Genomic DNA, 22,977 nt, shown 5'->3' with positions numbered 1-22,977 from the left:
GAACTCTCCACTGTTATCTAACTTCATATCTCCTAGCTCGTTTTGAGGTTTCATTTCTTTGATACAACACTGATCTGCTAGGATAGTTAATAACAGGTCATGCTATTAACTCTGCTTCTTGGAAGCTATTAATCGGAAGCATTCCTTCTTCACTTTTAAAACTAGAAACCTTTCTTCCTCATTTTAGCTTATGTAATAATGAGAAGACCTGCATCTTACATTTTAATTGGTCAGATGCTTGGGGAACAGCTATTTAGAATGCATTTTTTGTTTCAGTCCTTACTGAAAACTTCCAATAAAATGTCCTAGGTTATTACTCTGAACGGTAGTTGTCTGTAATGGAGAAACTGAATGGAAAAAGTACCTATACATACCTCAGAAATGGTATTAACATTTTTTTTTCATTTGTTTTCTTGTAACTTACTGTTTCTAAAAGTGGGAATCCCATAAATATATCTCAGTTACTCAAGTTTTTATTAAACTTTTCTATATAGCTCTCAACCACCCCCCCCCCTTTTCTTTTTAAAACTGCCATGGATCCTTGACAGCCAAGTATGGCCTCTCATCAGACATCCTTGTTATGGGGACCCATGAGACAGTTTCTCAGGTCTTAATAATAAGGAATAAATGTTTCTCTAAAGCAGTTTTTATATCAATACTGCACGTAGGACTGATTTTTGTGTTAGACATTAGGAAGCTCAGGCCCCACCTTTACCGTTACACTTGGTTTTACAGAACTGTTTACTGACTTCACCCTGGCTTCATCTGATTTCTACCATCCTCCTTTTCTGTTCCCTCATTTCCTCACTTAAGCCTGTGCAACAAGGTAGGGCGTTTTAGAAATCTTTCAAGGTCTTACAATGTGTTGATGTCCCTTTTATCAGCATACTCTATCATACTGGCACTTTGTATGTTTTATAATGCTTTTCAGCTGAGGAGTCAAGCTACTTTCTCAGTCATTAAGCCTTAGTTCAGGTGAACCACATTCAGGGACACAAGCCAAAATCACCAAAAAACCTACTTCTCCATAGAACTGCTTTGCTTAAAAACAAAGGACAAATACATCCATTATTCAAATATACAGATATTTGTAGAAGATTATTTGTAGATTTCCTTCTGACCTTTACTATAATTATACTTAGATATCTTTCTTTAGTTTTGAAGGTTTAAAATAAATTTAAGATCATATTTGAGATGAAACTATAACATATAAATGTTAATAGAGATACCTTTAAATGATTTTTAGTTGCATTGTTTATTCCACTGAATAAGTTTTGTTAATTGTTAAAAACTCTTCTTTTTGTTCCAAGTTATTTAAGTGGCTCCACAAAAATACATATAATGAAGTAATGTTAAAAATGAATCCATGGGGACAGAACAAAAGAGAGCACGTTAAAATGTAACTAAAAGTAAACCCTCAGTACACCTCTGTGGTGGCTTACGGACTGACTGAGCTGGACTCGGCACGTAGGCTCAATTCTCTTTCCTCACCACTGCCTCCTAACCTAGAGAGCTCGAATGCTTTTTTTGTGTGGCAAAGATCAGAGGTCACTAATCTTGTTTTCCTTGTAATATGCACTGGACATCACAAATATTTGTCATAGCTGCAGTTTTCAAATACCAAATATTCAACCCATCATGGCATTCATGAGTCAGAAACCATAACGAAAATCATACAGTAGATAAGAAGTTGATATACACCATGACCCTGAGAAAAGCTGGGTAAGTCCTCAACCTTCTGTGCACAGAGACATCATACTGAATGATTATAACAATTTTGAATCTTCTTACAGCATAGTAGCATGAGTTGAAGTAATGTTCTGAGAACAGTGACTCCTGGAAGAATCTGCGAAGGTTAAACTAACTTACTTCTTGTTTTGATTATTCAATGCTCTCATAGTGGGGTCCTTCTTTTACCCAGTGGGAAGCAAAACTTAATATTCTTGGAATAAAAATTTTTCTGTAAAAGAGAACAGATGCAGATACTTGCCTAACTCCACCTATGAATGCCACTGTCAGTTCTAATACTAGGTTGGTTATGATCCCAAGCAATAAACACAAAATACGAGATTTTATATTTACTGAAATCCCAAGGAAGCAGTTTGCTGGAAAAATAAGAGGTTCCATAAATGATGACATTAAAGGGAAGAACCCACGAAGAAGCATTATAAGAAATGGCCAACACGCCTTGGGTACCACAAGTAGGTTAGCCAGGATGCATACTTCTGCCATTGGAGAAGGAGATAAACGCAACCACTTTAAAATTATTCCTGGCCAAATTAAAATTATACTGATTTAATCCTAGTTCACCTGAAACACAACACTCAATCTAGATAAAATTAATCTTTCTTCCCGTTTTAGTTGCTAGGGAAAGAAAACAGTTCTCCTGTGTCTTCTACCTTTAACCCAAACTTTCTGGGAAGTCTTTGTTACCTTTTTAAGACTTTTTTATAATTTCATTTAGCTTTTCAGTCATACTGCTCCAAAAATACTTTGGTTCCAACTATGCCTTTTATACTTGAAACAACTGTAGCTTCACCAATTTTCTGGACCTAAACTTGGAAATGGGCATTTCCTGTCTACCATCCCCCCCCCCCCCCACCCCTACGTGTGAATCACGGTATTGTTTAGCTTTATTATAGAATTTTAAAGTTTTTGTATATGTTAACAAACTTTATACTTTCTAAATGTTTTTTAATTCAATTTTCTTTAAATAACTAAGTGTCGAAAACTTTACAAAAATGTTAATCATCTTAAAATGGTTGATGTTTTCCTTTTTCTCCCTCAAAGGGTCTAAGGATGGGTGGGTCTTTTGTAGACATGCTTGTTTTTATCCCAAGGGGTATGTGACTGATTCTCCCTCAAGTCAACTTCTTTCAGACAGGGCCATTCTATATTAATTTGTGTGATGATGTTAGTTCTCAAAAACATCTTGAGTAAACAAAGAGATGTAAAATACGTGGCTTGCTCGGTGAATCTCAATTGCGAAATTTCTTCTTCTTTCGAAACTTCTTTCCTGCTGCATTTGCTGCTTTTTCAGCCATGATCTCTGAGTACTTCCTTCGGTTATATCTAAAAAGAAAACCAAACCTTTAAGTTCTAAAGTAAGACATTAGAAGTTAATGTAATGGTGGCTGTATAACTTCTAACCCTCAAAACATTTTTTGCATTATCACTGTTTAATCACATTTGTACTAAGTTGCACCATGTGAAGCTGTACCTGGAGCTGGGAGACTGAGCAGTGAACAAGACAGCCACATTCCCTACCCTCATAGAGCCTGCAGTCCATTGAGGAAAAAATGGCAACTGTAAGGGAGGGCTTTTGAAAACTTTCAACCACTGGACACCCATGCACTATATCCAGTTATCAGATGGTATCAAATGCTTTAAACATTTTTTGTAGGGTGAAAATGTAAAAATAGACTAATGCAGAAGCAGATATGAGGCTCTATCTATCTTTAAGCCAGACATTAAAGAGATCTGCACTAAATTATTTTTGTTTTGTTCATGAAAATATTTGTTTTTGTTAATGTGTAATGGGATATTATTTTAAAAGGAATTAATAAACATTTTTAAAGTTTCTTAATTTTAATTGCCATTATGTCAAATATTAATAAAATGTAGTACACAAAAGTTCAAAAGAAGGGCTTATCAGTACAGTTAATTAGGAAAAAGTAAAAATTCTCTAACCTGTAAAATTAGCCAGAAAGTTCTAGACCACTTTCACTGTTACATAAATCTGTTATTACTAAAGCTGCGGATTAGCTAATACTCTCTTTAAAACAGAAGCTATTTAACAGTTTAAAGAAAAGCAGAGGGGAGGGGACCTGGGTGACTCAGTTGGATGTGTGACTCTTGGTTTTGGATCAGGTCATGATCTCATGGTTCATGAGTTGGGAGTTGGAGCCCCGTGTCTGGCTCTGTGCTGACAGAGTGGAGCCTGCTTGGGATTCTCGGTCTCCCTCTCTCTCTGCCCCTCCCCCGTGCACAGGCGCTCTCAAAAATAAACATTTAAAAAATAAAACAGAAGCTATTGAAGCCCATTACAATATTACAGCTCACTCAATCCCACAAGAAGTCAGCACCACAATTTACACACATTCTAACAAATGTAAGATTACATTAAAAATGAAACAAAATCATATGTGTTCAAACTTCAGTGACATTAAAGTAATATAGACTGCTGTACACATGGGATGTTACATATGAATCCAATGATGACCACAAATCTAAAGCCGTAACAGATACACAAAAAATGAAGAGAAAGGAATCCAAGCATAATACTAAAGAAAGCCATCAAACCGTAAGGGAAGAGAGCAAGAGAAGAAAGATCAGAGAAAAACTATAAAAACAACCAGCAAACAATTAAAATGGAAATAATTACAACCTATCAGCAATTACTTTAAATGTAAACGGCCTCAATGTTCCAATCAAAAGACACAGGGTGAATGACTGAATAAAAAAAGAAGACTCCTCTATATACTGCCTACAAGAGACTCACTTCAGCCTGAAAGTGAAGGAATAGAAAGAGATATTCCGTGCAAATGAAGTGGGGTGGGGGGTGGGGGGGCAGGGTAGCAATACTTGTATCAGATGAAATAGACTAAAAATAAAGGCTGTTGCAAGAGACACAGAAAGGCATTATATAATAAAGGGATCAAACAACAGGATATAACTATTGTAATTTCTATGCATTCAATATAGAAGCCCCTAAATAGATAAAGCAAAAACTAACAGACATAAAGGGAGAAACTGACAGTAATACAATAATTGTAGGGAACTTTAACACCCCATTTACACCAACAGATAGATCATCCAGATAGAAAATCAAGGAGAAAACAATGGCTTTAAACAACACGCTGGATCAGATGGACCTAACAGAACGGTCCATCCCAGGAACAACAGAATACACATTCTTTTTTTTTAATACGTAATTTATTGAAATGCTTTTCTTTATTTACTTTTTAATGTTCACTTATTTTTGAGGAAGAGAGAGAGAGAGAGAGAGAGACAGAGAGACAGAGCATGAGTGGGGGAGGGGCAGAAAGTGAGGGAGACACAGAATCAGAAGCAGGCTCCAGGCTCTGAGCTGTTAGCTCAGAGACCAATGCGGGGCTTGAACTCACAGACCATGAGATCATGACCTAGGCTGAAATCAGACACTCAACTGACTAAGCCACCTAGGCGCCCCATGAATACACATTCTTTTCAAGTCCACATGGAACATTCTCCAGGATAGGTCATGTGCTAGCTCATAAAACAAGTCTCAATAAATTTACGACTGAAATCTTACCAAGCATCTTTTCTAAAGATAATGATGTGAAACAAAATGAATTATAAGAAAACAAACACATGGAAGCTAAACAACATGCTGCTAAACAACATGCTACTAAACAACCAATGGGTCAATGAAGAAATCAAAGAGGAAAAAAATACATGAAGACAAATAAAAAATGAAAATGGTCAAAAATCTTTGGGACACAGCAAAAGCAGTTATGAGGGAACTTTATTGTGATAAAGGCCTACCTCAAGAAAAATACTTCAAACAATGTAACCTTACACCTATGGGAACTAGGAAAGAACAAACGAAGACCAAAGTTAGTAGGATGGAAATAAAGATCAGAATGGAAATAAATGAAACAGAGACTAAAAAAACAAAAAAGCCAGACTCGTCAAGAAAAGAGAACTCAAAATCAGAAATGAAGGAGAATTAATAGATATCACAGAAATACAAAGAATTATAAGAGAATACTAAAATAAAAAAAGTATATGCCAACAAATTGTGGACAACCAAAAAAAAAAAAAAAAAAGATAAACTGCTAGAAACATAAAATCTTCCATAACTGAATCAGAAATAGGAAATTTGAACAGACCTATTACTAGTAACAAAACTGAAACAGTACTCCAGACTCTCAACAAAGTTCAAGATCAGATGGATTCACAGCTGAATACTATCAAACATTTAAAGAACAGTTAACATCTATTCTTCTCAAACTATTCCAAAAAATAGAAAAGGAAGGAAAAACTTCCAAATTCAATCTGTAAGGCATTTTCCTGATACTGAAGCCAGACAAAGACACCACAAAAACAAAAAAAACCCCAAAACACTATATGCCTCATGAACAGAAATGTAAAAATCCTCAACAAAATATTAGCAAACCAAATCCAACAATGTTAAAAGAAATCATTTACCACCATCAAATGGGATTTAATCCTCAGATTCAAGGGCAGTACAATATTTGCAAATCAATGTGGTGCATTAGTAGGAAAAAGGATAAAAACCACATGATCATCTCAGTAGGTGACCAAATACAACATCCATTTATGATTTAAAAACTCTCAACAAAGTGGGTTTAGAGGAAACCTACCTCAACAAAATAAAGGCCATATATGAAAAACTCACAACTAACATCATACTCAATGGAGAAAAACTTTAAGAGCTTTCCTTCTAAGATTAGGAACAAAACAAGGATGTCCACTCTCACTAGTTTTATTCAATATAGTACCAGAAGTCCTAGCTGCAGCAATTACAGAAAAGAAATACAAGGTATCCAAATTGGTAAGGAAAAAGTAAAACTGTCACTACTTAGATGACCTGACATACATATAGAAAACCCTAGACACTAACAAAACACTAACAAAGTGTTTAACCCTAGATACTAACAAAACACTAACAAAGACACTAACAAAAAATAATCAGAATAAATAAATTCAGTAAAGCTGTAGAATACAAAATTAATATGGAAGTTGCATTTCTGAACACAAATAATGAAGTAGCAAAAAGAGAAGAAAACAATACCATTTACAATTGTACCAGAAAGAAAATACCTAGGAATAAATGTAACCAAGGAGATTGAAATGACCTATATGCTGAAAGCTTTAAGACACTGATGAAAAAAACTGAAGACAACACAAATGGAAAGATGTATCACACTCATGTACTGGAAGAATTAATATTTGTAAAATGTCCATAGCACCCAACATAATATACAGAATCAGTACAATCCCTGTTAAAATACCAACAGCATTTCTTGAAGAGCTAGAACAAATAAACCTAGAATTTGTATGGAACCACAAAAGACATCAAATAGCCAAGGCTATCTTTAGAAAGAAGAACAAAGCTGGAGGTATCATAATCCCAGATTTCAAGATATACTACAAAGCTATAGTAATCAAAACAGTAAGGTACTGGCACAAAAACAGACACAGATCAATGGAAGAGAATAGGGAACCCAGAAAATAAACACACACTTACACGGTCAGTTAATCTAGGACAAAGGAGGCAAGAATATACAATGGAGAAAAAGTCTTTTTAATAATTGGGAAACCTGGATAGCTACATGCAAAAGAATGAAACTAGTCCACTTTGTTATTCCATACACAAAAATAAACTCAAAATGGATTAAAGAACTAAATATGAGACCTATAACCATAAAACTCCTAGAAGAAAACATAGACAGTAATACCTTAGGACATAAGTCTTAGCAACATATTTATGGATAGGTCTTCTCAGGCAAGGGAAAACAAAAGCAAAAATAAACAAGTGGGACTACACCCAAATAAAAAACTTTTGCAAAGCAAAGGAAACCAACAAAACAAAAAGAGACAACCTACTGAATGGAAGATTTATGTGGAAATGGTATCTGATAAGGAGTTAGTATTCAAAATACGTAACTTCCACAATTCAGACCAAAAAAACCAATATGATTAAAAAATGGGCAAAGGGACCATAACATTCTCCCAAAGAAGACATACAGAAGGGCAATACACATGAAAAGATGCTCAACATCACTAATTACCAGGCAAAATCAAATCAAAACCACAGTGAGACATCATATCATACCAGTCAGATTGGCTAATATCAAAAATACAAGAAGCAACAAATGTTGGCAAGGATTTGGAGAAAAGGGAACCTTCGTGCACTGTTGGTAGGAATAGAAATTGGTGCAACCGCTGTTGAGAACACCATGGAGGTACCTCAAAACATTTAAAATAGAAATACCATATGACTCAGTAATTCCACTAGCGGGTATTTACCCAAATAAAACCTCAAACTTGGAAAGATATATGTACCCCCTCCCATGTTTATTGCAACATTTACAATAGCCAAGATATGGAAGCAACCCAAGTGTTCCAAGGACAGATGATGAATAAAGATGGTGTTAGACACAGACACACAGACACATAATGGAATATTATTGAGCTACATAAACGAATGAAATCTTGCCATTCATGACAACATGGATAGACCTAGAGAATATTATGCTGAATGAAATAAGTCAAAGAGAAAGACGAACACTGCAGGATGTCACTTATATGTGCAATCTAACAAACAAAAAACAGACTCTCAAATACTAGTCAGAATGGCTATTATCAAAAAGAAGTAACAAGTGTTGGTGAGGATATAGAGAAAAGGGAACCCTTGGGCTTGGTTGGTGGGATGTAATTTGGTGCAACCACTATGTAAAACAGTATGGGGGTTCCTCAGAGAGAGAGACAGATAATAAACTGATGGTTGCCAAAGGGAGGCTGGTGGGGGAATGGGTGAAGTAGGTAAAGAGGATAAAGAGGCACAGACTTCCAGTTGTAAAATAAGTCATGGAGATGGAAAGCACAGCAGAGAATATAGTCAAAATTACAAAAATGTATGGTGAGATGATAACTACCCTTATAGTGATGAGCATTTTGTAATGTACAGAATTGTCAAATCACTACATTGTACACCTGAAACTAATAAAACACTGTATATCAACTATACCTCAACAAAACCAAAAACCACATACAACGCTGAAAATCACATTTCCTTCTGTATATCACACTTACTTCTTCTGTTCCAAGACATTCCTACTAATGGAACATATGACACATTAAAAATGTTAAGTTCCCTATCCTAAAGTATTCAGAGGCCAGAAACCTCTTAAGGAGAATGTTGTAGAAAGAATTAAAACATTCCATGGGCTAGTAGAGTGTTTCACATAGTGTGATACATAAATTTAGGTGATAGACAATATTCACTTAAAGCAATGTATTTATCTTCAGGTACATTACAAAAATTATAAGCCAACTAACCCATTTATAGTAGGCAATATAAAGTTCCCTTTTATTTTTTTCTTAAAAATTTTTAAGTTTATTTATTCTGAGAGAGAGAGAGAGAGAGCGAGCGCGCGAGCGAGCGCATGCCAGCAGGGGAGGGGCAGAAAGAAAATCCTAAGCAGGTGCCAGTGTCAGCGCAGAGCCTGATGTGGGGCTTTCATGAACCGTGAGATCATGACCTGAGCCAAAGTCAAGAGCTGGATGCTTAACCGACTGTGCACCCAGGGGCCCCTCAAGTTTCCCTTTAAAATAAAAGCAGGCAACATACAGATGATGCAAACATGAAAATGGTACTCAGTGACTGAAGTATAGGAACAATGAACTGTAAGACTACCTCTAACCTGCAATTTTATGAGTTTCATTCTACGAAATTTCTAGTTTACTGCCATCTTCCTCATGCTATTACTTTTTAGTGAAAGCACTATCAACACTGCTGTGATTTCTGAGATTGCTAGCATCGAGATTACAAAATACAGGCCAATTTTTAACCAGAACATATGGATCACACTTAGTAAGCAAAGAATCAGCTTGCACCACACCTCTGTGGGGATGGAGAGAAAACGACAGGCTTGAGATAGAATAGGAGAGACAGTCTGAATGTGGGATTAAAGGAAGTGCTAACGGATGGATGGTGATGCTGTTCAGTCATGAGGTACAGAGCACTGGGAAAGGATCAGACTGTATTGCAAGGGTGGGGTCAGGAAAGACCAAGTTAGCCCTTAGAGGTGCTTGTGAGATATCCACTGGATGCTCCTGAGGCAGCAGATGGCTATGTGGGTATGGACTCAGGAGAGATCTGGACTACACATAATACATTTGGAAGCCAGCAGTATATAAATTATAACTGACGCCCTATGGGGGATGAAACTCCCAAGGAGAGAGTAGTGAGAAAAGAGCATTGCTTATTTCTAAAATTTTTACCATTACCCAGACTAATTAGGTTATGTAACACTTGGGTTTAATTTGTTTTCCATGCTGACAAAGTTTTTAAAACCCTTTGACAGACCTTTTCGCTTTTGCTATTAAACCAATCTGGAAGTTCAACAAGGGTTTCTGTATGAGGTATGCTTTTAAATCTCCTAGAATACACACATAGCTGCTTTAAGGACATTTAAACATACTCCCAATTGCTCCCATCTTAAAAAAATCCTCCAACTCCACTTCCACTTCACAAACTTCAAAGAATTGTCTCCATGTCTCCAACTCTCTCCAATCCAGTTTCCTCCCCATCACTCCCCTAAAACTCCTGGCAAGAATGCTGTGACCCCCACGTAAATCCAAAGGAAGTTTTTAGTTCTTATTTGATCTCTCCGCAGCATTTATTCCTGTTCACCATTCCCTCCAGTTTATATCTGCTTGTAACACTCTCTTTCCTGCCTGCTATGACACTATGCCATCCTGGTTGTCTTAATGTCCGTTGGCCATTCTTTCCCAGTCTCCTTCACAGGTTCAGTCTCCTCTAGCCAGTCAAATATTTACGAGCTTCCATGTAAAGCAGTAGTTCTAAACTGGAAACTGCTTATGCCCCACAGGGGACATCTGAAAATGTCAGTAGTCATTTCTGTCACATATTGGGAATGGAGTGCTACTGGCTTATAGTGGGCAGACACCAGGGATGCTGTTAAACATTCTATAATGCACAGGACAGTTCCCCCTAATAAACAGTTATCTCATCCAAAATGTAAATAGTGCTGCCATGCTAAAGCATTTAAAAATTACCTGAAATTTAAAAGTTTATGTATGTTCGAAAGGAAAGCATATGTAATTCAAAATGAAACATAAATTCCTTTACCTTCTGAACTCAGAATCAGCCAGCAGTTCTTCCACAATAGTTCTCTTCCTTTGTTTTTTGGGAATTCGGGAATGGTAGAAGTCAGCTGGATTGTCAACAATGGTTCCAATCTATGAGCAAATGATTGAAACAAGTCATGTAATACTTGAATGCTAAGTTGCCTTCATATTTCAGGGTAGCTCTAACAAACTGTATTTATAGAGAGGAAAGGAAAACCCAACTTAAATTGAACTGATATTAAAGTTAGTTTTGCCATTTTTTTAAAGCAAAAAGAAGTCACTTATTCAATTGGCATTGAGTCCTACTAATGACATTTCAATAGAATTTATAGTAAAGTCAAAAATCCTTTTATGTAATTTAGTGCTAGGCACTACAGCAAACTCTTGATGAACAGTGTAACTAGAAAAGTGGGACAGAGAATTTAAATTCTTTTACGTTTTAGTTTCTCAATATAACTGACACATATATTCTACTACACGCTTATTTGATCTCATACGTTATCATAAATGCTACCTTCTTAGTAACCACTCTGTTCATACATTCAACCAAGTAAAACTTACAGTGTCTACTATGTGCCAAATACTGTGCTAAGTGTTTGGGAAACAAAGACAACATCTGGCTCCTGCCAGCAAAGAGCCCACAGTCTTAAGGAAAATCCATAGACAGGTAACTAAAAGATTAAAGCATAACATATTATGCTGAACAAAACACTGCAGATGCCATGAAAAGATAAGTGACCACTTCCACCTAATGGAAGTCAGCGTTTCACAAGGATGACATTTTAGCTTAGATTCGTATGGGCAAAATTTCACCAAGCAAACATAGCAGAGCTAAGTACATCATGCAAAGTCGGAATGCCAAGACCAGTCTGTGTATATTCTGAAAAGACAGTGGCTGAGTGTGTTGAAGCTTAAGAGGGCTATGTGACAAAAGAAGGGCTAGTTAGCCAGTTGGAGTGCAGACTGTATAGACTCTACCCTCTTTGTCATAAAGAAACATCGAAGGTATCCTTGCATGATACCTGTGATATCACTGAGCAGAGATGTATCATGAGCAGACTGCCTTTTTTTTTTTTTTTGTAAAGAATAGATGACTGGCTACAATGTAAAGGATAGACTATAAGGGAGAGCAGACCTGGAGAAGAAGGACTACTATAGTAATTCAGATGACTGACAAGTAAGGTAATCAACAAGAACAGAATAAAGTTGACAGCTACCAGAGGGTGAATCAACTGGATTTGCATCTGCAAACACTTTGAAAACCAACTTTTAACTTATTTTCAGCATTTTCCTGGAGATGACCCTCTACCTGGAGAAGTGGAGTTTGGTGCAAATGATTCCCTATGTCCTCCTCCATCTTGTAAGGATTCTTGCTGTTAGGCTAATATTATTTATACACGATACACCCAACTTAGAGGTTCCGTAACTTTTAGAGGTATGACCTGGCAACTTAGTTACCATTTGCAACACCTTCTCTCTATAGAGAACGCCATTACAAGTTGGTGGCCAACTGGGTTCTGGCCATTATTACACAGCCTAAGCAGATGTGCGTCATAAATATTCATCTGTGTTAAGAGTAAACAGAAAGAACACTATAGTGCTCTCCAAACTAAAATCCACAGAACATCACCACCACCATTGTTGTTTCATACCTGGAAGTACTTGGGGAAGCCATCCCTATCATTTTTCTTGTAAAACCTTTTTGGGTCCACGCTAGCTCTCATCTTCAGTGCTTTGAGATCATTTTTAAGTTCATCTGTCAATTCTGGAGCTTTCATACCAAACCAGCCATCACCCGCTGATTTTTGTCGTTCTTTCTGAAATTCAGATTTCAAGAACAATTAAACTGAAAATTCTGACCTTAATAAGCAGTGTATAAACTATACCTCATTCCCTCCAAAATTATATATAGAGAATTTCATGAATTAAAAACAAGAGGTTACTTTACAGAATATATTAGTCCTCAGATTCACCTTTCATAAAAGAAATTGAATCACAAGTGTTTACTTTGGTAAATTAGGCACAGTATTATCAGTTTCATAAATGAGGGTTCCTTAAAATTTATTTTGTGTCTTAGTAAGAATTGCTGATTTGCCGGAGAATAACCCACACCTTTAATCTTTATTCTGTAATCTGGCCTACACAAGAGATAGTATATAAAAACATTTTCACTTCTGGAGCTTGTATGTGAACATTAACATTTTTATTCAGTCACCCAGGTGACTCAAAGTCACTTAGTCTGACCAGTCCAGAAATTTATGTTATTTCTAAAATTAAAAAAAAAAAAAAAAGGATTCTATTCTTTGAGAAACTCCCAGCAAGTTATTTACCTAATTTTATTTTTCATTCATACAACATTATGGAGTGTCTACCACATGCCCGTAATGCTCCATCTTAGTGCTGAGACATTACCAGGGAACACCCTCAAATTTCCTTCAAGCTCCCTTGATAACTTTACCCTTATTAGTTGAAATGGCAGATGGAAACAATCCCGTATTTTTACAAAAGAAACTAGTTTGTTAGGGGTGCCTGGGTGGCTTAGTCGGTTGAGCATCTGATTTCACCTCAGGTCATGATCTCACGGCTTGTGAGTTTAAGCCCTGTGTCGGGCTCTGCGCTGACAGCTCGGATACCTGCTTCAGATTCTGTCTCCATCTCTCTCTGCACCTCCCCTCTGTTTGTGCACTCTCTCTCTCTCTCTCTCTCTCTCTCTCTTTCTCTAATATAAACTTGAAAAAAATTAAAAGTAAATAGTTTCCTACCCTCTCAGTGGGCAGACTACAGAGACCTGGGTTTTTTTTTACATTAAGTTCCCTACGACAGCTTACAACAGAGCTCTTAACTCTTTGTGAACAGTACCTATAAACCAAGAGGTGTGGACAGTAACCTTATATGCTGGCTGTCTAAGGAAGGGGAAAAAAAGATTTTCACCAAGTGAAAATCTATATAAAACGTGTTTATGAAACTGTATTTTATGGGCCCTTAAATTTTTGTGATAACTTTCTTTGCAAATACATTTTTTTTTAAGATTTTATTTTTCTTACATAATCTCTACACCCATTATGGGGCTAGAACTCACAACCCTGAGATCAAGAGTCACTTTACTGACTGAGCCAGCCAGGTGCCCCCAAAATACATATCTTTAAGTTACACAACCATGGTGTATAAGCTGAATATATATAGTCAAACGCACCTAAACATTCTAAATAATGAGAGCCACTATACTTACTCTGCGTTTTTTCTGAAGTTGATACTTTGATTCACTATACGGTGGGACACAGTAGTTTTTTTCAAAATCAGGAGTAATGATGGTTTTCTGCAAAAGCTGCAAAAATATTAAATTGGTTTTAAAAATATCAGAATATCATATAATCTTTTCCAACATCTTTTACCTTCTAAGCAAAACATCTCCCACACTGAAGACTACTCCAAATATATTAGCCCTCTTTATATACAACCATACTACTGCAAAGTTGTTTCAGTCCTTAAGTTTGTAAATTCTATTACAATAAAAATGCTTTAGAAAGCAAACTGAAGGATTATTTTAGGAAACTTCATCTTAAATTTCTTTTTCTAAACTAAATCAGCACACATCAGATTTACATTAATTTGTCTAACTTGTTTTCATGGATTTGCAACCAGCCACTTGCACCAAACTGGAAAATAAAGTCAACAGGAAAAATCCCATAACAGCTCTTGAAATCTCTGAAAAAAACAAGCAAAAAAACCCTAGCCTTTAGTAAGTTCTTTTGATGTTGGTAAAACAGCTTCCTCTGATCTGAGGAGTTGATATTAAGTACAGTGATATAAATCTGATTAAACAACACTCACTTTTTTATATCAACGAAATCATCCTCTCGATAAATCTGCTTTGTACAATTCAACAACATATCTCAGACACTCTTTTAACATCAATTCACACATAGATCAAATTCATACTTTTTAATAGCTGTTACGCACTATAATTTTTCTTCCAATATTTAAGTGTCCATCAAACCTTTTCCCACTTAAACACTATAAACATCATCTCTACACACATGATTATTTCTGTAAGATTCTAAGTTTTGACAGGTACTGCTAAATTGCCTTGTATTCAAGTAAGGTTAAATCCTACCAACGGTTAATCAGTGCCTTTTTCTTTACATTGCTACCAACACTTGGTGTTTTTGTGTGTTGTTAGTGGTGCCTTATGGCTGTTTCCATTTGCTGTTGATCATCTTTTTGTGTATTTATTAGTTATATACAAGTCTTCTGTGGGAGATGCCTGTACTTTTGGGGGTTCTTTTTCAGAGGTTCTTCTGCATTTTTTGTTTGCATACGATAAACAAATATTGTCATAATACTATTTATGTTACTAAAAAGTGCTTCAGGGTAATTAGTCCTCTCCCATAGTGTAAGAACTAAAGAAGACTGCTCCTGAGCCCTCAAAATAGTTCACAGAAATATTAATTTGGTCAATAATATTTGAAATTAATCAATTCAGAAATCCTCAATTCAGGTTCAGGCGTAGGAGTTTCTGGATAGTAGAGTAGCAGTCTAGACTTTCCTTTCACTCAGAAATGAGAGCATGACATTTATTTAGCAGATTGTTAGGAGCTTGTTGTGTATCAAGTACTATAGTGTGAGTGAGTGAGTGAGTGTGTGTGTGTGTGTGTGTGTGTGTGTGTGTGTAGAGAGAGGTTGGGGGGTGGATGCCACTGACCAGTAGTGGGTAGAGGCCAGGGATGCCGCTACATATACTAAAGTGAACCAGACACCTTCCTACAACAAAGAGTTACTAGCACAAAAGACCAGTATTGCTGAGGTTGAGGAATCCTGTTTTAGAAACATAAAGCCAAAAGACAGGAAAGTAACAATTATACCATATGATCAATAATGAGTCAACTCTATATTGGGTGTTGCAGAAGCACAGAGATGGTGGAAAAGACTAGAGTTGGAGAATGTCTCCCAAAGGCAGTGGTCTATGAACTCTGCACTGGCTTTGGAAAGAGCAGAACATGTTCAGGAAACACAGCATGTGAACACAGCTGAAGGAACAGAGGCACCTTGTTTTGAAGAACCACTGAAGGACTTAAACAGGAGAATTTCATGGTTAGATTTGTGTTTGTGTGTTTTTTTAAGTAAACTCTACACCCAATATGGGGCTTGTACTCACAACATGGAGATCAAGAGTGGTATACCACATATACAACTTCCAACCGAGCCAGATTTGTATTTTTAAAAAGAGAAATCTAGCACAAGTATGGAGCGTTGCTCGAAGAAAAGAATAAAGAGACCACTGCAGTAGTCTAGATGAAAAAACAAAGCCCTGCACTAGCCAATGACAGTGGGGTGAAAAGGAGGGAACAGAGGACAAGGATGTAAGAAGCGGCATCCCTTAGGCTCAGTGATTGACTGCAAAAGGAAAAGAGATTTTGGCATCATTAATCAGCACAGAGAATACTGAAGAAGGAGCTGGTTCCAGCCAGAAAGAGAAGGAGGGCTATTAGTGAGGTCGAATGCCTGAGCAAATCTGAATGAAGAGTCCACAGGCACAACAGGATTTAGACACAACAGGCACAACAGACCTGAAGGGACAGCAAGGCTAGAAAATACAGATTTGGGGAAGCCATGCACGGTTGTGATGAAAGATGAGGGTTTGGGTGAGGTTGCCTACCTGGGATTTCCTTCTGCAATTATATGTATAATTTTAGGTCTATATGCAGGTATGTATTTTTCCTGATGGGGGGAGTGGGCACCCAGTTTTCAGATTCTCAACAGCATCCAGGACAGTTAAGAACTAAAAATATAGCAGGAAAAGAGAAGAAAACACAACCCCTGGGATAACTGGTAGGTGCAAGAAGAGGAATGCTGATCCTGTATTATTTTTCAAATGTCATCTTTTATAGCTAGGACTTTGAGGGGGGGAAAAGGAGCACAGTAGGCTAATGTGGTTTTCCTGCAGGAAAATTAGTCTCTTATCAAGGACTAATAATTTCTAGAAGTGACTGCATAGTTCTGTGAAAACCAACAGGACACTCCGTGTAACTTACCGTGTCTTTCTTTTTCTCCTTGATCTGTGTTAGGGTTCTCTTGTTTGACTGTAGTTTGTCTGCATTGAAATTAATATACAAACCACCCAACTGCTTGATACTCATACCAGGGTCTATGCTGCTGCTTGTCAACTTCAGACTGAAAGAGAAACAATCACTTAAAGATCAAGTAATCAAATAAAAATGGAAACAACTGAGGCTGTATTTTTATTTTTATTGTTTTTTTAAAACTTTTTTTGAGAGAGTGTGTGAGTGAGTGGGGGAGGGGGTCGCAGAGAGAGAGGGAGAGAGAATCCCAAGCAGGCTCTGTGCTGTCAGTACAGAACCCAACGCGGGGCTCGAACTCACAAACCGTGAGGATCATGACCTGAGCTGAAGTCAGATGCTTAACCGACTGAGCCACTAGGTGCCCCGAAACTATATTTTTAAAATCACCTTTTTCTTTCTCTCCTTTATTGCCAATGACCCCTCCCCCTACAAAAAAAAGAAAAATCTTACTTTTACAATGGATTCTGAAAAACTGAATACATGTTTTAAATCTAATACAACCATTTAGAAGAACATTCTAGGATGAATAATGAATGAAAAAAGTTTTTTTGATTTCCTAGATTTTCTTAAAGATTAAGACCACATAATATGCCAATGTACTTCATAAAGGAATTTTATAAAGAAAAGAATTACAGAAAAGAAGAGATACATCTGGCAGTTTAGCTCAACTTCATACACAGGCAGTGAGTTAACAAATATACACCTGCCATCGCTAATAACAATGAGAAAGGTTTTGAACTTCCAAGTTACCCAAACTTAAAACGTTTTCCTGGGTAACTAAGGGCATTTGGTAATGCTTCTAAATCAGTGAGTTTTAAACAGTAATGAGTATCTGTATTTCCCACTGAAGGTTTTTAAAAATATAGAAGTCATATTCCAGGATCTACCAAATCGGAATCTTCTACAGTTGGGTCTGGGCTCCTGCTATATTTATGTAATAAGAATTTCTACTTTTACATTATTGAAAGGTCCTGTTTATAAGCAAATACATTTGGACTTAAAGTTACTTTCTTACCTAATTATTCATATAAACAGCAGTTGAAAGCTTTGACCAATCTTTACTGGAAAGTGAAATCACTACTGTAGTGGTTTGGCAGTGATTCTCAACCCTAAAGGTACATCAGAATTATCCTGGAGGAGAGTGACTTTAAAAAATAATAAATATGCCTGCGGCTAGCCTCAGAGGTTTATTTCATTGGTTTAGAGTGAAGACTGGGCATCCATTAATGTATAGGCCCTTACCAAGGATGTCTGTATTTCCAGTGGATACACTGCCACCAGGGACCTGTGCCTAGAAAAACAAATTTAAAACAGAAAACAAAAGAAACTAAAGAAATAGCCCCAAACATTGGTACTTTTCAATGGGTGACAGATTATAGGTGATTATTTTTCCTCCAGCTTTTCTCTATTTTTCAACTTGTCTATGATCCGCATGGAGGAAAAGGAAAAAAAAAGTTCCTTTCCTTTCATGTTGTTCTTAACTATCATGTAGGAAAATCTTTAATAGATTTCTAATAGGTCACTGGTGGGAGAAATACGACTAACAAAGGCACACACAGAGACCAGGGAAATGGGGGATAAAAGAGCTCTTTCATAAAGAACCTGAGGCAGGGGCTCCTGGGTGGCTCAGTCCGGTAAGTGGCTGACTTGTGCTCAGGTCATAATCTCACAGTCTGTGAGTTGGAGCCCCACATCTGGCTCCCTGCTGTTAGGGCAGAGCCTGCTTCAGATCCTTCCCCCCCCACCCCCTTCCCCGCTCATGCTCTCTCTCAAAAATAAACAAACATTAAAAGAAAGAAAAAGAACATGAGACAGTAATTTTCTCAATTCCCTTGATTTCTTTTATATTTTTATGGTAAATTAGCCACTTGAAGTATGTATCAAAAACCTACTTTTAAAAATAAAGGTAAAACTTACAGTTTAGACTTTGTGCTATTTAATAAGTCGTCTTCATCACTAAAGTCATCATCTTTATTTCTGTCAAGGTCTGATGGTTCTTCACTTTTTTCATCTTCTTCCCCCTCTTCTTCCTCAGTGGCAACCTCACTTGCCTTGTCTCCCTCATCCAGGTAAAAATGTTTATCAGTACTCAGTCCGGGAGTTGTGTCGATTACAAACAATGGGTTGTCACAAGACATATTTTCTGAGTCTCCATTTAATGACTCCTTTTGACCATTATTTTCAACAAAACACACAGTGTCCTCTTCGTTCTCACTGTTTTCAGACTGCTGGCTCTCATCACTGCTGAGCACTAATAAAACAGAATCACCTTTATCCAGAGATGTGTTGAGCTCAGACTTGAACAGTTTGGTTTCGCTCTCAAAATCTATATCCCTTTCGTCATTCATGTCTTCACGGATACCTTTGACCGTGCACTCTTCTTCTTCATCACTACCACCACCAAATTCTGTCAGGTCACTTGTTTTTATGGTGTTCTTTCTCTCTTCATTCCATCTGTCCACTTCTACCACTGCAAATGTCTGAGCTAACGATTTCATTATAGCCTCACAGTTCAGATGTGAGGACTCTGATGTAGTTTTGTTATTTTGGGGGGTTGACTGCCTCTGAGAAACTAACTGCTGAATGTCAGTGTCCTGAGGTTCAGAAAGGCTCTCCAACTGAGAATTTTTCTCATTTCTTTCTTTCTCCTCCTCTACCATTCCTTTGGATTCTTCATCTAAATTCTTACAATTCTGTTTTGTTACTTCTTTGAGAGGTACAACAACACTGGCCTGTTTTTCCTCTCTTAGATTAGAATGTTGACGTTTTTGCACTGCTTTTTTTCCCCCTGAATTTCTGTGGAAGGAATCATCAAAGTCTGTATAAGTTTCATTACTATAGAAATTTGGCTTATTTATCTGAGAAAGAGATCTTGCAAGTAAACAAGCTGTTTGTCTGGTATCTGAATCCTCTGAATTCGTTGGCAAATTTATAATCTGCTTTTCAGTTTCTGGTACAACGTTAGTATATTTCTCCTCAGTTTGTGACTGTAATTTCTTCTGCATACTTCTTGTTGTTCTCATAGTTGTAACTTCAGAAAATGAAGAAATGTCTGAGTATGATGATTCAGCATCAGAAATAATTTCTGCATATAATTCTTGGTTTGGCTCACTTAGGGATTTAGCCTTACTTCTTCTAGTTCTTGTAGTTATTAATGTGGGCGGCACAATTCTAGAAATACCTGAGACATGTGATTCAGCTTCAGAGTCATCGTCTTCTTCAGCATGAGACTGATTTATTGGAGTTATTTTCAGCCTTTTCCTAACACTAGACACCGGGGTGCATGCAACCAAGATCTGCCGTCTCCTAGTTACTCTTAAGATGGGATCCTGGAGCTCAGACACAGAAGAACAATCTGACTCTGCCTCAGAGGTCTCTCCATCAGTATACGGCTTGTTTATCTCTGGTAATGAGACTGTAGTTCCACTCTTCCTCTTTCTGCTTTTAGGAGTTCTAGGGACTGGACTTTGTTTCCTCGTGGTTTGTGATTCAGCAGTAGTTGGGTCAACAGGTGGAGATTCTTTCCTGCTTTTTGGATGTGCCTGAATTCTTTTAGCAGAATTCTGGAAGTCAGAACAAATACACTGTCATTTAGGTAGGGCTGGAATTAGGGCAAAGCGAGTGAAATACTCCTCTCAGGAGCAAATTTTAAGAGGGCACTAAAAAACTCCAGTGAGATTAATACAAGGACAACCACCACCACCACCCACAATTAAAGAAAAAAAAAATCAACTTAAATACTGGATCTGCCCCTGCATTTGCAGGACCCTTCCTCATAACAACGTGTACCCATGATTTTAGAAAGTAAAAATAAAAAACACATTGGATCTGACTCTACATTTGGAGGACCCTGCCTCAGTCTCCTCCCCAAGACCTAGATCTAACTTTAGGGACAAAACAAGTAATTGAAAATTTTCTGCACTGAGTTATCAAATGCCAAATATGCTTGGTGGACCTGCATTCCGATACACACACACACAGGAGGAGAAGAAGGGAAATACTAACTCTGAGCACAGATGTGTTTAGGAACACACACACACACACCAGTGGAATCAGTCGCGTCCCTTACCTTCACGTACCTAAAGGAATTAACGCTCCATTCCCTTGGCCGCACAATCAGACCAACGGACCACTAGCGCCACTAACAGCCACCAGGCGGCGTCACTGAAGCTCTCCCCCACGCCGAAAGAAAGTGCTGAGGCCATTACCAGCTCCCCCACGTGAAAACGGTCACCTTCTTTTCACCCTCATCAACTCGTATTTGGTTGCCGAAATTAATCCTCCTTCGTACGGTGCTAACAGGTTAAAAGGCCGCGGCCGTGCACCTGCATTACGGAGGTGTTCTGCCCGAAGCAAGTTACCTGACCTCTCTGTTCCCTGCTGAGGACTGCCTTAAAAGATAACAGCGAGGACCGAAGAGGTAGCTATGGGCTTGGCAACGGGCCTGAAACAAGGCAGCGTGCGACCGGCTCGGGCCCTTCCCGCCGCTCGTCCTCACGCTGCTCCGCCGGGCCTGCGCGCCGCCCTACCACCCAAGCGCCGTTCTGCGAAGCGGCGGGCAGAAATGACGGCACGCTGCGACCCCTACCTTCTGCTGGGAGTCTTCAGCCAACGTGGCTTGGATCGTGGCCTGAGGCCGTCCGGACCTGGTTACCACCATCTTCCCGGCTCGCGGCCACCTCGGTTCCGGCGCCCCGGAAGTGCGTCAAAGAAGCGACTTGCTAGCCTTTCCCGCGAGGATTCCGGAACTAGCGAGACTCTCGTGCCAGTCTCCGGCCCACGGACCTAGAAATTCTCAAGGCCACGGCTTCTAGCGTTCGCTGCGGTGTTTGCTGTGGAGGACTGATCCACCGGCCTTCTGCAGGGAGTGACCTTCGTGGCGGCGGCGGAACCCGCAGTGACCGAGGGCCCCGTGCCAGTTTCACACAAAACTGGAAAATTGCATCTTCTTTCCAACTTCATCCATCCTCTTATTTGGCAGTTCTAAAGATCTTAATGTAGTCATGGGTGTGACCGAAGGAATCATTTGCATTGTTTATAATACCTTTTTTTTTCAACATCCTGCCCTTATTCGTACAGTTAAATAGTAATAACATTGAAAGACTCTTTGAGGTAAAGATGTATTTGTTAAATGTCTCAGAAACACGGAGACTAGTTAGGAAGCTGTGTGATCTAAAGGTGGGATGGTAACTAGTGATCGGAAATAAGCAGAAAAGAAGAAATGTAAATTGTAAAGGAGAGCGATCGTTTTGTTTTGTTTTGTTTTTGTTGCAGTGAAGGAAATGACCAGAATCAAAAGGCGTTTCATTTTCTTTTAGGATGAAGGATGGAGACCTAGAATATATCTGAGGAGAATGGAAAAGGATTGAAGTAGGTAAACGGATATTGGAAGTGAGAAAGGATGAATGCCTCATCAAATCTATTCTTTACTGTTTTATAAGAGAAAACCAATTTCTCTTACTGTCACAAAACATACTTAAGTGGGCACATTGCCATCTAGCTAAATAGGTCCTTTCGGTAGCTTCCCTTGCAGCCAAATGTGGCTAAATTTTGGCCAATTACATACAAATTAAGGGTTGTGTAGTTATTTAGGGACTACATGAAAAGTAGGGATTTTTCATATAGGGACTATATGAAAAGAGAGGAGGTCCTCCCTGCCTTCTTTAATTCATTTTTCTCCCTGGAAAGCTATATTCTCCGGTTTCATGCAGCAAGTTTGTGCCATGAGGATAAAGCCAAACTTTAGGGATGGCAGAGCAGTGAGAAAGAAAAAGTGAGTCCCTGACAACTGATGGAGCTGCCATTTCAGTCCTAAACAGCCTACTTCTAGATCTGTTTCACCTGAGAGAAATACCTGTGTTTTTATTTTTTTTCTTTTTCAAGTTTTTATTTAAATCCCAGTTAACATACAGTGTAATACTAGTTTCTAGTGTAGAACTTAGTGACTCATCACTTAAACTGTCATCTGGAGATTTTCTGTTACTTGCAGCTGAGCCTAATCCCTACTGAAGAA

At 38.0% G+C, this 22,977-nt stretch overlaps 1 protein-coding gene across 3 annotated transcripts; it reads right to left on the bottom strand.

Annotated features, from left to right (window-relative positions):
- Nucleotides 1-1,908: 1,908 nt before the first annotated feature.
- On the bottom strand, nucleotides 1,909-22,620 carry DNTTIP2 (deoxynucleotidyltransferase terminal interacting protein 2). 3 transcript variants are annotated; one of them, XM_049616785.1, is made up of 7 exons: nucleotides 21,553-22,620; nucleotides 18,882-20,527; nucleotides 16,917-17,055; nucleotides 14,114-14,209; nucleotides 12,537-12,701; nucleotides 10,886-10,995; nucleotides 1,909-3,072 (listed from the first exon to the last, which is right to left on the bottom strand). In XM_049616785.1, exons 1-7 carry the CDS (start codon nucleotides 21,622-21,624, stop codon nucleotides 2,979-2,981), a joined length of 2,322 nt encoding a protein of 773 aa, XP_049472742.1. In that variant the 5' UTR covers nucleotides 21,625-22,620; the 3' UTR covers nucleotides 1,909-2,978. The 3 variants fall into 3 exon arrangements, 1 of the variants encoding a protein (XP_049472742.1); XR_007454702.1 differs by lacking the exon at nucleotides 1,909-3,072 and having other exon boundaries at nucleotides 10,911-10,995; nucleotides 11,724-12,701; XR_007454703.1 differs by lacking the exons at nucleotides 1,909-3,072; nucleotides 10,886-10,995; nucleotides 12,537-12,701 and adding exons at nucleotides 17,352-17,390; nucleotides 18,207-18,255 and having other exon boundaries at nucleotides 14,134-14,209.
- Nucleotides 22,621-22,977: the final 357 nt, after the last annotated feature.

This window comes from Panthera uncia (assembly GCF_023721935.1).
Source record: "Panthera uncia isolate 11264 chromosome C1 unlocalized genomic scaffold, Puncia_PCG_1.0 HiC_scaffold_4, whole genome shotgun sequence".
Lineage (NCBI taxonomy): Eukaryota > Metazoa > Chordata > Mammalia > Carnivora > Felidae > Panthera > Panthera uncia.
The sequence above is the reverse complement of the archived record's forward strand: the minus strand, read 5'-3'. Positions and strand labels throughout refer to the sequence as shown.

What these genes read in the sequence shown, in the direction of transcription:
- DNTTIP2 (XM_049616785.1), bottom strand. Translation starts at nt 21,624, where the DNA reads ATGGTGGTAACCAGGTCCGGACGGCCTCAGGCCACGATCCAAGCCACG. An exon ending in AGGAGAAAAAGAAAGACACG is followed by an intron (nt 14,210 to 16,916) that starts GTAAGTTACACG and finishes ATATTTTTGCAG; the next exon opens with CTTTTGCAGAAAACCATCAT. An exon ending in GCTGATTCTGAGTTCAGAAG is followed by an intron (nt 3,073 to 10,885) that starts GTAAAGGAATTT and finishes TTTTCTTTTTAG; the next exon opens with ATATAACCGAAGGAAGTACT.